The sequence below is a fragment of the Martes martes genome (assembly GCF_963455335.1).
Source record: "Martes martes genome assembly, chromosome: 15".
Taxonomy (NCBI): domain Eukaryota; kingdom Metazoa; phylum Chordata; class Mammalia; order Carnivora; family Mustelidae; genus Martes; species Martes martes.
The window spans coordinates 67,684,838-67,702,106 of NC_137903.1; the positions used below are offsets into that span (position 1 = coordinate 67,684,838).

The 17,269-nt window shown below is 40.0% G+C and overlaps 1 protein-coding gene and 1 pseudogene across 3 annotated transcripts in view; one reads left to right on the forward strand and one right to left on the reverse strand.

Moving 5' to 3' along the window:
* NME7 (NME/NM23 family member 7) overlaps positions 1 to 17,269 on the forward strand; it is a 257,971-nt gene that overhangs the window by 54,716 nt on the left and 185,986 nt on the right. For both annotated transcript variants that reach the window (XM_080823828.1, XM_080823829.1), the window contains exons 4-6: positions 330 to 440; positions 4,147 to 4,197; positions 9,168 to 9,375. In XM_080823828.1, the coding sequence (XP_080679954.1) occupies positions 330 to 440; positions 4,147 to 4,197; positions 9,168 to 9,375 (370 nt within the window). The remainder of the gene's footprint in view (positions 1 to 329; positions 441 to 4,146; positions 4,198 to 9,167; positions 9,376 to 17,269) is intronic.
* On the reverse strand, positions 6,813 to 8,528 carry LOC308355574 (syntenin-1-like; annotated as a pseudogene). Its single transcript has 2 exons — positions 8,423 to 8,528; positions 6,813 to 7,718 (listed from the first exon to the last, which is right to left on the reverse strand). The product of its transcript is annotated as a syntenin-1-like (transcript).

Below are 17,269 nucleotides of genomic sequence, written 5' to 3' on the forward strand. Positions count from 1 at the left end.
TTCATCCACTTGGAACTGCTTGAAGGATACAGGAAGAATTTTTCCTTCCCTACATTAATTAGGACATATTAAATATGACAATTTTAACTTTTATCCCCTTAAGCTTTTATTATTTTTTTTAGATTGGGTACTTAATTTTTATTTCCCTGTGAAAAATAGTAAGCTTACTTTAAGTTTTTCAGAGACCTTTTATATACTTTTTAAAATAATTTATTTTGATGTTTGATCTAGAATGATTGTTAAGGAAACTACCACTGCTTGGGAATTATAAGTAAAAACTGAACTATTTTTATTTTTGAACTTATTCTTTGTTCTTTATTTCCATATAGAACGTTGGCTCTGATTAAACCTGACGCAGTATCGAAAGCTGGAGAAATAATTGAAATGATAAACAAAGCCGGGTTTACTATAACCAAACTCAAAATGATGATACTTTCAAGGTAATTTGTTGATCATTTTCAGTTATGTAAAGTCTAGTCCTTGTTTTTTTTCTTTTTTTAAAATCATCTTTCATCTTTCGTGACATTGTTTAAAATAAAAAACCTGTCACTGGCGAAGAACAGAATAATAAATTTACTAGAACAAGAAAATAGTAAGACACCAGGTGATTAGATTCATCGATGATGGTTGACTCCAAGCAGGTAACCAATAAACCATTACTTCCGTAACCCCACTGGCTTCTATAGCACCCATGCCTGGTAATTGTAATCTCTTCTCACTGTCGAACACGCTGTATAGAAGTGGTAGAAAAGGGAACGGAGGTTGGAGTATTTCTCTTTGACAAGGGAGTGTTCTGGTTGAGATGTCCAAGAGCGACGCATCTGGAAAAGGCCGCGTGGAGCTCCTCGCCGTGTATGTCACGGGAGACAAGGCCGTTTACTGCTCCGAAAAGCGATCTGTCCCCTCGGAGCGGGTCCCTCCTGGGTTATCCAGGGACTTACCTATAGGAGGGGCGTTGGTGGAGCGTCGGGAGAGCTGCTGCCGCGCTGTGCTTATGTCGCTCCCCGGGGTGTTTCGGTTGATTTGGGGTCGGGGGTCTTCCCCGGCTCTTCCTGGGTGTGTGAGGCTCTGTGGGGCCGTTGCAGGTACGGCTCCGAGGGCAGGGCTGGTGCTGGTAGATACCCAGCATGGCTTTCCTGAGCCTGATCCCTCGAAACCTTAACAGAATACCTTCCGTTTTACCCCACGCAGACATATATTTAATTTGAGTTTTTGCCTGTGTCAAGTCTTCAGTTTGCGTATTTTCCAGAAAGGCGGGAGCTCGGATTTCTGAGTCGGAGCGCGTGTGAGCGCACCTTCTGGGCGTGGGGCTCGGGCTGCCCTACTCCGTACCTCATTTTCTTCATCTGCGAAATGGAGAGTGTAACAGCCTGTGTCGTGAAGCTTCTGCGGGGTCCAGTGAGTCTAATGTGCGCAAAGTAGTTGAAAAACCCCAGCACCTAGTAAGTGTAGGTGAATGTCAGCTGCTGTTAGTAGCAGTAATACTGGTGATATTATTTAGTGGAACCGAGGTCATGACCCTTTGTAAACAGTTAAATTTGTCTTATTTCTGTGTATATCAAGAAAGCTTGCTCTCATAGCAGCCTGGGACTGGATTCTGGAGAAATGACTTCGAATGGTTCTCGTGAGATTAGAAATTGTTTGTCTCTACGCTGCTGGTGCTTGATGAATTTGCATCAAACTCCCCAAGATAAAGATGCCCAAGAAGACTTAACTGGCTCCTTGATGTTTTCACAGCACCTCATGTGCCTCTGTTAGTTTTACTCTCAGGCGTTGGGTTCTGCCCGCCGTGAAAGCTAGTCGGGCGGCCTTCTCTTCCGTGGGCGCCACGCAGAAGATGCAGAGCACCTGAGCTGGAGACAGGGCCTTTATCTGGGGGCGGCAGGCACCACGGGCATCATGCTTAGGTCGGCTCTCCCTGCCTGCACGTCCCGTGGGAATGACGTGGTGTGGGTCCAGGTGTATGTTGTGTGCAGAGTTGGTCGCATCCCAGCCGAGGAGCTTGAACTTGGGGCGTCTGCTGCTTCATCAGCACGCGGTACACAGGGCTGCGCTCTGTGCTGAAGAGAGACACGACCTCGTCCCTCAGAAGCTGCTCACTGTAAACATAACTCTGGGGAAAAGGTGGGAGAAAGGGCAGTCGGGGCCTTGGATTCTTGGCATAGCCAGTGAGATGTGCCAGGAGTACCAGAGGCCTGGGAGGGGTGTCTCCCAGCGTTTAAGTCTTTGCTGAACTTGTTTGCCCAAATGTCAGTTCCTCCGTCACGACGGTATCTGAAAGGCAGCAGCCGAGTCCCAGCTGACTCCGTAGCCCCAGACCTGGGCTTAGCGCCTGACTCCGAGGGGCACTAAGTAAACATTTCATGAAAGATTTATCAATCTTTGTGGGAGGATGGTTTCTTTATAAAAACACAGCAAGACATGGCAATGACAAAAACCTCCTTTAAGTGGTGATGCACTTGTTACTATTTCTCTCCATCTCAGCTTTTTAAGGGAAGAATTAGGTAAGGATGACAGGAGAAATTCATGAACCCTCATCTTGGTTTCCATTTTGGATGTTGAATAGAGAGAACTATGGGGTCAGTGACATGTAAGAAGGAAACAAACACTTTTAGTAATTGAGATCTTTCTTTTCATCAGTATTAAAGATTATGACTTTTTTTCTTTTTTAGTAGCCCAGTTGTGTTGAAAAGTTTAGAACTGGTTGTTTCAGTCATCTTGCTGCTAACTCTTTTAGAATGCTCCCACATGAATTTTTCAGACATTTGGTTTTACCTCATTTTAGAGGTATATATAAAATATATATAATATATATATAATATATATAATATAATATAATATATCCTTTTGTGTGTATGTGTGAATTCTTCTCCTGGCCCTCTGCAGTTGGTAACAGAAAGGACAAAAACAGTCAGAGATTTGCAGCCAGAGATTTGGGTTGAAATCCCCCTATCCAAGTTATGTGATCATGCTGAACTTTATTATTTTCATATGTACAATGTAGGTGATCATACCTATTTTAATATATTATTGTGAGAATAAATAATTTAATGCTGGCAGAATAGGTCCTAGAAAGATGAGTTTTCGTCCACTCTCATTTCTAGGGACAAATTTTATTTATCATATTTGCATAGTATACTTTCATATTCCTTTTATCACCAAAGAAAATACTTCCAGTACATTTAGTTTGAATAAGAGTGTGTCCTGATACAGTTTATTATGTGAATTCATTTTGTAGTAGGCCCAGAAGATTTTAAAACATTGCATACTAAATTTTCACGCTTGGAAGGGTAAGCCTTTGCTAGAGGACATGTTAACTTCTCTGATGTTTTCAAAAGTAGTTGATGTTGACATATTGTCATACTGTGAACTCAATTTAAAGTCTTTAAAACTGTCCCAGTTTGAGAGAGACCTGATTTGATTAAAATAAAAAGCTGTTTAGACTTTTCAGCTAATCAATTTAAAGTCCATTATCCTTTCAGTGGCTCTGTAGATATTCTCTAGTGAAAAATATAGATTCGTGAGGTAAATCCCTATTGCCCTTCAAATCCTGAATATCTCTGTATTACCCCCCTTTTTTGGTGATGTCAGTTAAAGCATTGGTTTTTAATACATTAGTAACCGATAAGAATACAGTGATATGCTTAATTTGTCAAGCAGATTTTAAAACACAAGCTCTAAGAGAGAAAACTGTAACTATTAAATTAAAATTCTAACCTGCCCTTTCAAGTTTAAAACCTGAAGAAGAAAGTGATAAATTTTAAATTTGAAGATGGCTTTGCATTCTTTTAGGTAACTTATTTATCTCTAAAGAACAAATAATTCTTGTTGGTCAAATGTTAAACTATGTTTCAAGAATGTGAAAGATGCTGGGACAAAGGAAGACAGTAGATATGAGCATGAGCAGAAGAGTAAGTAGTGCCCTTTACGCTCATTGTAATTTTACATCTTAATAGATACTCAGGGAGCAAAAAACTTGAACAGTGGGAGGATTTGAGCAGAATACTTGGTGAAAAGTCACTAGTCAGTTACATGTAGATCAAATAGAGTGTTTCATCTTTATTCTGTTAATGCAAGCTTCAAGATTTTAGTCAAGTAATTTTTTAAATATAATTTTTAACTGTTGTCCTTTTGGTTATTTTACAGGAAAGAAGCAATGGATTTTCATGTAGACCATCAGTCAAGGCCCTTTTTAAAGTAGGTGCTGAATTTGGGGCAAGTGATTTACAATGGAGGATATCCTAAAAAACTAAAGAATTGTACTTCTGTAATTCAGAAACTTGTGACATGGAAAGCATCTGTCAAAAAGATCATAGCAGCATCTTACAACAGTAGAGAACTATTTTCTATTAATTGTTTTTTCTGTCCTTTTATTAGATCCGAATTTTATTTTATTTTATTTTTTAAAGATTTTTTATTTATTTATTTGACAGACAGAGATCACAAGTAGACAGAGAGGCAGGCGGAGAGAGAGGGAAGCAGGCTCCCTGCTGAGCAGAGAGCCTGATGTGGGACTCGATCCCAGGACCCTGAGATCATGACCTGAGCCGAAGGCAGCGGCTTAACCCACTGAGCCACCCAGGCTCCCAATCCGAATTTTATTTTTTAAGATTTTATTTATCATTTGAGAAAGAATGAGAGAGACAGCGTGAGAAGGGGGGAAGGTCAGAGGGAGAAGTAGACTCCCTGCTGTTCAAGGAGCCTGATGCAGGACTCAATCCCAGGACCCTGGGATCATGACCCAAGCCGAAGGCAGATGCCTAACGGACTGAGCCATCCGGGCCCCCCTAGATTAGAATTTTTATTTTGTTATTAGATGTCTTAAATTTTAATCAGAAGTAAATAGGATGATTTGTTTAAATTATAAAAGGTATAACATTCTTTTTAGATTTCAGTAGAAAAAAATAGTGATAATTATATTTTATGTTGAGTATTTTTTAAAGGTTTTTTTTAAAAATTTAATTTAATTTTTCTTTTCAGTGTTCCAAAATTCATTGTTTATACACAACACCCAGTGCTCCATGCAATACGTGCCCTCCTTAATACCCACCATCAGGCTCACCCAACCCCCCACCCCCCTCCCCTCCAAAACCCTCAGCTTGTTTCTCAGAGTCCACAATCTTTCATGGTTCCTCTCTCCCTCTGATTCCCCCCAGCTGATTTTTCCTTGAGTAATCTCTATACCCAACATGGGGCTCACACTCAGCTCTTCTGACTGAGCCAGCCCCGTGTTCCTGGGTTGGGAGTTTTAGTTGTGCTCTTGGCATTCTTGTATACATAAAACAATGTTCACAGAACCCTTATTTTTTTTAAGGATTTTATTTATTTATTTGAGAGAGAGAGAGAATGAGAGAGAACATGAGAAAGGAGAGGTCTGCAGGAGAAGCAGACTCACTGCTGAGCAGGGAGCCCCGTGTGGGACTCGATCCGGAGACTCCAGGATCGTGACCTGAGCCAAAGGCAGTCGCTTAACCAACTGGGCCACCCAGGTGCCCCCACAGAGCCCTTATTAACTAATACTTTTGTTCCTTGAAGTAGAGCAACTAATATGTGTTAGAAATTGAATTTATGTTCTAAATATTTGGGATATATTTAAATTTAAGTGAATATTGTGAAGTATATATTACTATTGACATAGAAGTGCTTACATTTCTAGTAAAGAATATTGGCGCCTGGGTAGCTCAGTGGGTTAAAGCCTCTGCCTTCGGCTCAGGTCATGATCCCAGGGTCCTGGGATCGAGCCCCGCATCGGGCTCTCTGCTCGGCGGGGAGCCTGCTTCCTCCTCTCTCTCTCTCTCTCTCTGCCTGCCTCTCTGCCTACTTGTGATCTCTGTCTGTCAAATAAATAAATAAAATCTAAAAAAAAAAAAAAAGATTAAAAAAAAAGAATATTAAGCAGCTATACTAAACATGCTATTTGGTATCCTGCATATGATAGTGTTTCTTTTAACATGTGTATGAGAAAATTATTATGTTAGATTCCTTTAAATCAGGAAGTATAAAATATTCCCAAGCCTTGTTAGAATATCTAATTTTCTTTCTTTCTTTTTTTATTTATACATATTTAATTAAGATGGAATAGGCATAAACCATAATAAAAAAAATCAGGCTAAAGTGTCACTTCCATTTTGTAGGGAGGGATCAGGAAGTGGAACAAATTACCTGGGAAACATCCTTTGACCACCCCAAAGTAGTGAGGGTACAGAATGCTAAAGACAAAATTAGGTAATGTTCTACGTAATCTACACATGACTAAAGGGAGTCAGAAGTTTATCCTATTTGGTATAAGATCTTTTACATTTAATATATAGTGAGTCATTTCTCAGAAAGTAATACCAGTAAGTTTTAGAAGAAAGAAATTTCCATTGCACAATTGGTGAGAGACTCTCAGACACAGCTGGGCTGTAGCTGTGTGTGCCCTTACGTCATTTAACACACAGTTGCAGTTTGGGTTTTAGAAATCAGCAATAGTTGTATTTCGGCTTTATTCTAGATGCTTAATACGGTTAAGGTAACAGTTGAAGCATATTAAGTAAAGGTAGTTACAATTAAATGATGACCAATGCCAGCTCTAACAACTTACATACACTGTATCATGCTTACACAGGATGCAAGCAGTGCACTTAATTTGTGTCTTACATGCACACACGCACGCATGTGTGTGAGCGCACACACACACACAGAGAACTAAAAACCCATCAAAAGCAGTCATTGTATGTGTACTATGGTTACACATTAAAAATGTAGTTATGCCATAGAACTAAAGTACTATGAACAGCACGACTTGATATGTGAGATAACGGTGACTGGTTCTAACACAGAGCTACGCCTGTATCAGTCATTCTACTCATAATGGCTTGTAAAAGCATCGGGTTTCCAGTAGAGAAGCTACTCTTCAGCCCAATGACATTCCGCCCGTTGACTTCACAGATGTTACGTTCTGTGAGAAGACCATTTCTGGCTGCAGAACTGTCTTTCACTGTGGAGGCGATCTTCCCATCTTTAAAGATAAAGCCAACATGTCCCGTCCTGTCCTCATGCATGGTAACTGTCCAACAGAGGGCCTGTCACGAACAGTCCTAGTAATCTCCTCTCCAAAAGCCCATTTGGGCACCTCGTGTGCCTTACCAGCGCTCCAGCCCGCACACTTTCCCCACCGATCTGGAGTACTTGGTTCCCCAATCTCAGACCAACCAGTGAGGCTGGAGAATTTGCCTGGACCGGCTGAACAAATATGCCATTATCTACTGATTTAAGCCCGAGCCCAATTTTTCCATCTTGATCCTTATACAAAATGACTTCACGAGTCCCTTGCTTCGCTTCTGCTCTACGAGTTCCAGCATCATTGTCAGTTACGGGAGCCACCACAGGGTTCATACTGGAAGGTCTCGCCGCCAGCTGCCCCTGAACTGGTGCTCCAGGGCCCACGGCCGTATGTGCACGGATTTCTTCTTCACTTAAACTCAGGCCCATGTACTGGGAGAGCTCCGGGTACAGGCTAGGATAGAGATTTCCGTCTCGAGAGATGGGAGCAGAAGCTTCAGACAAAAGTGCTGGGTTGCCAGGGTTTGCAGAAAAGGCAGTTTGAGCCTGAATGACTTTGTCTACCTTCAGGTCTTCAAGAGATGGGCACAGAGATGTTTTTGCAGGATTTTTGTAGGCCACAAGGACCCGCTCACTGCCGTTGCTGCCCCATCGCCTCTGGTAACTGGCACGGACTTCCCAGAATATCTAATTTTCTTGGAAATGATTCTTTATCATAGTCCTGCTTTGTGTTTGTAGCATCATATTACAGCACCTAGTTTAATGTCTTATATGTGACTAGTGTGCAGTAAATTATTAAATGGATGAATTAACTAGTTTTCTGGTGTTAGGAAAGATGCAATGGAAGATGTAGCTCTAGGGTTGGGAATGGTCTCACGAAACATTCCCAGGATTTTTTATAGTCGGGCACAATATTCACTGCATTATTACATGCCACACTCATAGGCCTATTCTGTGTGTCTGAGAATTCTGTATTAACAGGACATTACCAGTTTCCAGAAGCAAGGATATTGTTGAGTATTTTGATTTCTAGTAGGTAATTGGTAAGTGCTTATTGAATGGTTAAAGTTTGTTTGTTCCCTTGAATTTGTTCCCTTGATTTTGGTTCCTTAAATCTATTTTTTTTTTTTTCTGCTAAGGCCTAGTAGAATATGTATGAAGAGGTCATTTAGGCCTGTTAGGATGACGAGTATGAATACTTCTTTGTACATACTACTTTTTTAGAAATCCTCTTCAAAATGAATTGACGTGATTTGAAAAGTGAGTATGGAAGAGAGTCAATGAAGGAAGGAAGTATGTGCTTTTCTCCAGGATGTTCCTGTCCTCTCTTGGATGAGAGAGAAACACAGGCTTGCTTTAGAAAGGATTCTGTCCCTACCTAACACAGTGGGAGGAATGGTGTTCCTTTCTTCACCACCGGACTCGTCACTGCTGCCTCGTGTGCATACAGACATGGCAAAGGGAAACGAGCAGCTGCTTTCCATGGCTTGGACTACTGTCACTCCGAGCTGGATTTTTAATCAAGAATCTGTGTGTGTTCGCTAATAACTTGAGATAAGAATATCCCAGAGTAGCTTTTAGAGTAATAAGAGCATGTTTTTTCAAGGCCTGTTAACTTCGTTTTTTCTTTATCACTAGACCAACTCTGTGTCTATTGAGTGAAAGTTTACCTCCATTCTTTGAATTTTAATCGACACAAAAATACATTCTAACATTCTAAAAAATACATTTACATTCTAAATAGAAGGCCACTCTCATAATTTTTATATTACGAAATCTTATTTGACTGCCATGGTAAACCACATGAAAATAAAAAGGAAGATCTTTCTTTACCTTTCAGAACAACAGAAGAAGCAATAATCAGTTGACCGGTAATATGCATTTTAAATCCATGAAGTCGTCTTAAATTCAATGAAACACTGATTTATTTATTTATTTATTTATTTATTTTTGCTAATAGTAAATGATTTGACAACACTAGTGTTTTATAGTAACTCAGGCTACCACAAGACACTCAATTTATGAAAACTTTATCTTGCTCAGGCAGAATTCACTATATCCAATAGTTTGAGAGACAGGTTGACAGAAAAATGAAGCCAATCAAGCTTTCACCTGTTTTGTAGTGAGCTGATCCAGTTTATTACAAGTGGTCCTATCATCGCCATGGAGATTTTAAGAGATGATGCTATATGTGAGTGGAAACGACTGCTTGGACCTGCGAACTCCGGGATGGCTCGGACGGATGCTCCCGAAAGCCTGAGAGCTCTCTTTGGAACCGATGGCATAAGAAATGCAGCTCATGGCCCTGATTCTTTTGCTTCAGCTGCCAGGGTAAGGTGTTCTGAAAATCTTTTAATTCTGGGTTTTGTTTTGTCTTGTTTTGGTTAAATGTTTTATGTCAGAGTAAAGCTTTTCTGTCATTGCTGTCCTCGGGCAGGTTTTACAGCTGATCTAAGAGTAGAGAAAACCTTTGACCCTTTGCCTAGGATTAAACAGTGGTTCAGTAATGTCTCTTTTGTGAACTGGTAACCTGGTCTCATGGCCCAGGTAAGTCTTCTCCAGTAAGTCTTCTCCAGTTAAAATACTCATCATCCCAGTTTACGTTCAAAGCCACTTTAATTTTTCAGGCTCATCAGTGTTTGAATTACTGACTTCATGTAAGACCAGTTGATGGATAGTCAGTATTCAGAAAGAAACATCATTTCATATATTTTAACTCAGACCTAACACCATCTTCAAGTTTAACATCCTTTTCTTTTCCTATAGAGAGCTAGTGTTTGAAACAGTCTTTGTTCTTCCTACAGTTACTTATTTTAAATGCATAAAGGGGCACCTGGGTGGCGCAGTCATTTAAACGACTGTTCTCAAAGCAGTAAGCCAGTGTGACCCTTTTAAATGCTGAGTCAAACATGTCAGTCCTCTACTTCAAATCCTGCAGAGTTAGCTACCATCATCCTTTCTCCTGAAGAAATGTCTCAGACATATTTGTTTCTATTTTGTACACTTAAATTTTTTAGCTCTTTCTGACATTTGTCCCTGAAATATCCCATTGTTATGAAGCCTTAGGGATATACCTTCTCTTGGCTCTCGTCTTGGGAAGAGTGTGTGTTGTGGACGTCATGTTAGCGACTAGCTGTCAGAGACAGACACTCCGGCTGGAGCTCATAGCGTGCGCAAGGAAACAAGGGCAGTGCATGGAAGAGAAAAGTCGAAGAACATCACACAAGCATCCTCAAACAGTCTCTCCTTATCTTCAATTCCTATTTGTTACTGTTTAATACTTTTTCTTCCTTATCCAGACTATACTCACAATTTTCTCTTCTTCAGTTGCCTTTGACTACTCATGGAGAGCAGTCACTACAATTTGGATTCCTCCTTTCATTCCACTGGAATCATTTTGGCTAAGATAATAAATGTCCTCTTAATTACAAAATCCAAGGAAAATTGTTCATTTCTTTTGTATCTTTCCAGTTAAAATCCTAGCAGAGTTTTTCATGAAACTTAATGAAATTCTTGCATAAAAGAGCCAAAAGAGCAAAGGAAATTTTGAAGGGGAAGAAGTGGTGGTGATAAGATGACTGATTTATGCAACTGGAAGCTTTTTATAAAGCTTTAGTAGGAAAAGCAGTGTGAGATGGCATGGGAGTAGACAAGTGTGTCAGTGTAATAGCCCAAGTGCTCGAGAAATGACCCACAAGTAATGAGAACTTGGTGGCTTATAAGTCAGTGGGCAAGTGATAAACTGATTAATCAAGAAATTGTACTCGATAATTTTATGTGGAAAAAATTAATGAATTAGTTAATTCTGTGTGTAGGGTTTCCCTTAGAGTTTCAGACTCAGATTCAAACAGTGCATCCCAAACTGAACTGTTTATAACTTACCAAACTATTCCTTTTGTGTTCTGCATATCATTAGCAAAGAAACTTGAGACCAGTAAATCTACTTCTGCCTCTTTTTTTTTTTTTTTTTAAGATTTTCTTTATTTGGGGCACCTGGGTGGCTCAGTGGGTTAAGCCTCTGCCTTTGGCTCAGGTCATGGTCTCAGGGTCCTGGGATCAAGCCCCGCATTGGGCTCTCTGCTCAGCAGGGAGCCTGCTTCTCCCTCTCTCTGCCTGCCTCTCTGCCTACTTGTGATCTCTGTCAAATTAAAAAAAAAAAAGATTTTCTTTATTTTTTTGACACACAGAGAGAGAGAGTGCACATGCCAGCTCAAGTATGGGGAGTGGGAGGGAGAGGGAGAAGCAGGTTTCCTGCTGAGCAGGGAGCCTGACATGGGGCTCAATCACAGGACCCTGGGATCGTAACCTGAACCAAAGACAGATGCTTAACTGACTGAGCTACCCAGGCACCCCACTTCTGCCTAATGGGTAAATAGTTGTATAGATTTACCTTCTAAGCATTTTCTTCAATTCTCTCCTTTTCCTTTATTCCAACTCTCACTGTTCTAGCTGTGATCTGGGCTGCTGCAACCGCTCTGGCTCAGACTTTCTCCCTCAAATTCCTCTTCCACGTAGGTTTCAGAGCAAGCTGTCTAAAGAATCTGATCTGTCCATGTCACAACTCTACTAGAAATGTCCCAGAGGACTGCATCCCCCCAGAATCAAGTTCCAGCTCCTTAACATATTTTATGAAAATGCTCTGAATGCTGGCCTCTTCTCCCGTCCATATCCTGCCTCTTCCTCTTCAGACTGGTGTTCTCGCTCTCTTGGTTTTACTCTTTCTACCCTCTGCTTTGGCATGCCATCTCTCCCTTTACCCAGGTAGTTTTATTGGCCCTTTAAAACTTTGCTCAGAATTCTTTATATATTATGGATACAGATTTTTTACGTAGAGATATGATTTGCAAATATTTTCTCACAGTGTGTTGTTTGCATTTTTATTCTCTTTACTGATGTCCTTAGATGAGCAGAAGTTTTCAGTTTTGATGAAGGCCAGTTTATCAATTATTTCTTCCATTGTGGTTTCTCATCTGAGAAATTGCAACCTCATCCAGGGTCACACAATTTTCCCTTTTGTTTTCTTCTAGAAATTTTATAGTTTATGTTTTTATATTTAGCTTCATGATCCATTGCGAGTTAATTTTTATATATTGTATAACATATAACCCAAATTTATTGTTTTGCATATAGACCTCTGATAGTTCCAGCACCACTAGTTAAAATCACAAATTTTTCTCCACTTAATTGCCTTTGCACATTTGTCATATTTGTTGACTATATATATCTGTGAGTGTGTTTCTGGATTCTTTCTGCTTTATTGATTTATTTGTCTTTTGATAAGTCTGGGCAGGGGTTTATCAATCTTATTAATTCTTTCAAAGAACCAGCTCTTGGTTTCGTTGGTTTGTTCTACTGTTTTTTTTTTGTTTGTTTGTTTGTTTTGTTTTGTTTTTTTGTTTCTATTTTATTGGTTTCTGCTCTGATCTTTATTATTTCTCTTCTGCTGCTGGGTTTAGGCTTTCTTTGCTGTTCTTTCTCCAGCTCCTTTAGGTGTAGGGTTAGGTTGTGTATTTGAGACCTTTCTTGTTTCTTGAGAAAGGCTTGTACCACTGTATGTTTTCCTCTCAGGACTGCCTTTGCTGTGTCCCACAGATTTTGAACTGTTGTGTTTTCATTATTATTTTCAATGAATTTTTTCAATTCTTCTTTAATTTCCTGGTTGACCCATTCATTCTTTAGAAGAATGCTCTTTAGCCTCCATGTATTTGGGTTATTTCCAACTTTCCTCTTGTGGTTGAGTTCTAGCTTCAGAGCATTATAGTCTGCAAATACGCAGGGAATGATCCCAGTCATTTGGTACTGGTTGAGACCTGATTTGTGACCCAGGTTGTGATCTGTTCTGGAGAATGTTCCACGTGCACTAGAGAAGAATGTGTATTCTGTTGCTTTGGGATGGAATGTTCTGAATAGATCTGTGATATCCATCTGGTCCAGTGTGTCATTTAATGCCTTTATTTCCTTGTTGATCTTTTGCTTGGATGATCTGTCCATTTCAGTGAGGGGGGTGTTAAAGTCCCCTACTATTATTGTATTTTTGTTGATGTGCTTCTTTGATTTTATTATGAATTGGTTTATATAGTTGGCTGCTCCCATGTTAGGGGCATAGATATTTTAAATTGTTAGATCTTGTTGTTGGACAGACCCTTTGAGTATGATATAGTGTTCTTCCTCATCTCTTATTGTAGTTTTTGGCTTAAAATCTAATTCATCTGATATAAGGATTGCCACTCCAGCTTTCTTTTGATGTCCATTAGTATGGTAAATTGTTTTCCACCCCGTCACTTTAAATCTGGAGGTGTCTTTGGGTCTAACATGAGTTTCTTGTAGACAGCATATTGATGGGTTTTGTTTTTTTATCCATTCTGATACCCTGTGTCTTTTGATTGGGCATTTAGCCCATTGCGTTCAGGATAACTATTGAGAGAGATGAATTTAGTGCCATTGTATTGCCTGCAAGGTGACTGTTACTGTATATTGTCTCTGTTCCTTTCTGGTCTACTACTTGTAGGTTCTCTCTTTGTTTAGAGGACCCCTTTCAATATTTCCTGTAGAGCTGTTTTGGTGTTTACAAATTCTTTTAGTTTTTGTTTGTCCTGGAAGCTTTTTCTGTCCTTCTGTTTTCAATGACAGCCTAGCTGGATATAGAATTCTTGGATGCATGTTTTTCTCATTTAGTGCTCGGAATATATCATGCCAGTCCTTTCTGGCCTGCCAGGTTTCTGTGGATAAGTCTTCTGCCAGTCTAACATTTTTACCATTGTATGGTACATTGTACAGACTTCTTGTCCCGGGCTGCTTTCAGGATTTTCTCTTTGTCACTAAGACATGTCAGTTTTACTATTAGATGACAGGATGTGAACCTATTTTTACTGATTTTGAGGAGGTTTCTCTGTGCCTCCTGGATTTTGATGCTTGTTCCCTTTGCCGTTTTAGGGCAATTCTCTACAATAATTCGTTCTAATATACCTTCTGCCCCGCACGCCCTTTCTTCTTCTTCTGGAATCCCAATTATTCTAATATTGTTTCGGCTTATGGTATCACTTATCTCTTGAATTCTCCCCTCGTGGTCTGTTAGTTGTTTGTCTCTCTTGCACCTCATTAATAGCTTTTTTGATTTCAGCTTGGTTAGATTTTAGTTCTTTTATTTCTCCAGAATGGGCTTTTATTTCTCCAGACAGGGTTTCTCTAATATCTTCCATGCCTTTTTCGAGCCCAGCTAGCACCTTGAGAATCGTCATTCTGAACTCTAGATCTGATATATTACCAACATCCGTATTGATTAGGTCCCTAGCCTTTGGTACTGTCTCTTCTTCTTTTTTTTGTGGTGAGTTTTTCCGCCTTGTCATTTTATCCAGATAGGAATATATGAACGAGAGAATGAAATACTAAAATTGTGGCAAAGACCCCAGAAAAATGTACACTAGCCAAATCAGAAGATACCCCAAATCGGGTGAGAAGAAAGAGAGCAAAAAGAAGTTTGGTGCACCTGGATAGCTCAGTGGGTTAAGCCTCTGCCTTTGGCTCAGGTCATGATCTCAAGGTCCTGGGATCAAGCCCCACATCGGGCTCTCTGCTCAGCAAGAAGCCTGCTTCCCCCTCTTTCTCTCTGCCTGCCTCTCTGCCTACCTGTCATCTCTCTGTATTAAATAAATAAATAAAATTTTTAAAAAAGTTTAAAAAATTTTAAAAAAATAAAAAAATATATATGTATTAGACTAGTGAATAGAACAGAGCCACCCACTTGATTTTGGGTGTATTTTGGTCTCTTAGAAGAAACTGCCTCTCAAAATTTTAAAGAAAGAAAAAGTTATATATCTACAAAAATAAGGGTAAACACAATGAAAGGATGGAATATGACTGTAAAGATAAAAATTTAAAAAAATTCTAAAGAAGAAATTGATAAGAATAGTTGGTTGGGAAAAGAAAGAAAAAGAAAGTGGAGAGAATTTGCTCAGGCTGGAGACTAGAACAAAGCCATGTGCTGGATTTAGGGTATATTTTTATCTATTAGAAGAAATTGTATCCCAAAATCTTTTAGAGGAAAAAACCCTATATGTATACAAAAAATAAAGTTAGGTACAATGAAGGGTAAAATATGACTATAATAATGAAGGTTTAAAGTGATTTTTTTAAAGAAAGGTATTGTTAAGATAAATTAGTTAAAAATGTTAAAAGAGGAAAAAGGAAAAGTTAAAAAAATTAGATTAAGAAAAAAATAAAATTAAAAATATTTAATTAACTTTGCAAGACTAAAGAATCATGGGGAGAAAGCCATGAATGCCATGCTTTGCTTTCCCCTCCTCTGAATTCCGCTGTTCTCCTTGATCAGTGAACTTGGTCTTGGATGGATGTTCTTGCTGATCCTCTGCAGGAGGGGCCCATTGCCGGATTCTCATGTGTCTTTGCCTGAGGCGGAACTGCACCGCCCTTGCCAGGGGCCAGGCTAAGCAATCTGCTTGGGGTCGTGCTCAGAGCTTTTGTTCCATGAACGCTTTCTACACCGTTTTGGAGGACGGGAATGAAGATGGCGGCCTCCCAGTCTCCGGCTGGTAGGAGCTGAGAGCTCGGGTCCCACTCCTTAGCACGCCCTCAGAGAAAACCAGTCAATCCCTCCCATCTCCCTGGTCTCCAGCCGTGCTCCCCCGGCCTGTGACTGAGCGTTTCTATCTCTGGCACATGGCCCCATTTGGTTCCAAACCCAGCAGATTCCCGCCACTCTGCTCTTCCAGGGGGGTCTCCCTAGATCTGCCACTTGTGGGGCCCCTGCTCAAAGTGCATTGGTCCAACTGTGCCACGGACCACAGTTTAAGGTAACTCAGAGCCCAGAGCTCACTCCTCGGCTCCGTCTCTGTAGGTGGCTTCCCTGCTCTAATACCTGTGAGCTCTGCTACACTCAGACACCCCCGATCCTTCCGTGACCCCGTGGGACCTGAGACCACGCTGTCCCGGCGAGGGCTCCAACCCCGCTTAGCCTCTGGAGTGATGTCCCTCAGTGGAGCGGACTTTTAAACGTTCAAATTCTGTGCTCCATTGCTCCACTTGCTGGGAGCACCCCCCACCCCCAGTCTTCCCATTGCTTCTGATTCACTTCTCTGCATGTCCTGCCTTTCAGAAAGTGGTCGATTTTCTGTTTTCTACAATTGCTGCTCTTCTTCTCTTCAATCTTCTGTTGAGTTTGTAGGTGTTCCAAATGGTTTGATAACTGTCTAGCTGAACTCCTGCGACTGATGTCATTTCAGTCTGCCAGTCCTCTGCCATCTTGACTCTAATCTATTTGTCTTTATGCTGATTTCACACCTAGGAAATTAAACATCCCAATTAGAAATGAGCAAAAAATTTGAATAGGTGCTTAACCAAAGATGATACATGAATGGGTATATAAGCACACATTAAAAATATACAGCATCATTAGACATTTTGGAAGTAGTAATTAAAACCACAGTGAGATACACTACACACCTTTTAGAATGGCTAAGGTTTAAAAAACTGACCGTTTCAAGTGGCAACTGTGAGGGGAAACTAGAACTGTCATATGCTGCTGAGAATTTAAAAGGATACAGTCACTTTGCACAACAGTTTGGCAGTTATCCAAAAAGTTAATCATATACCTACCCTATGGTCCAAGCATTCTTCTCTTAAGTATTTTCCTAGGAGAAATGAAAGGAAATATCAATGCAAAGACTTGTGCGTAACAGTTTTGTTCGTAATAACCTTATTTGTATATCCCAAAACTAGAAGTAACCCAAATGTTCAAGAGATGAGTGGATAAACAAACCATGATATTAACACACGGAATAGTATCTGGCAGTAAAAATGAATGAAATATTGATATACAGTACAGTCGATGAATCTCAAAGTAATCTTGCTAAGTGAAAGCTAGACAAGAGCACATACTATATAATTTAAGTACAGCTGTTAAACTAATTCATAATGGTGGAAAACAGATCATTGATTACAGGGCCAACTTATTAATGGTCAGGGAGGTAATGGTAATAGTTAATGGTAGAGGAGGTGTGTAGTGTATCTCACTGTCTACCTCCTGGTAGACTGAATTCTGTGAGGATGTCCAATTCATTGTCATACGTCTAGGATCTAGGTCACTGGTGTTCACAATAGTTTTGGAATTCAAAGCAACAATAAACCTTATGTTTATTGAGTGCTCACTATGTAACAGGCACTGTTCCAGACACTTTAGTATCTCATTTAATTCTCACAATCTCCCTTG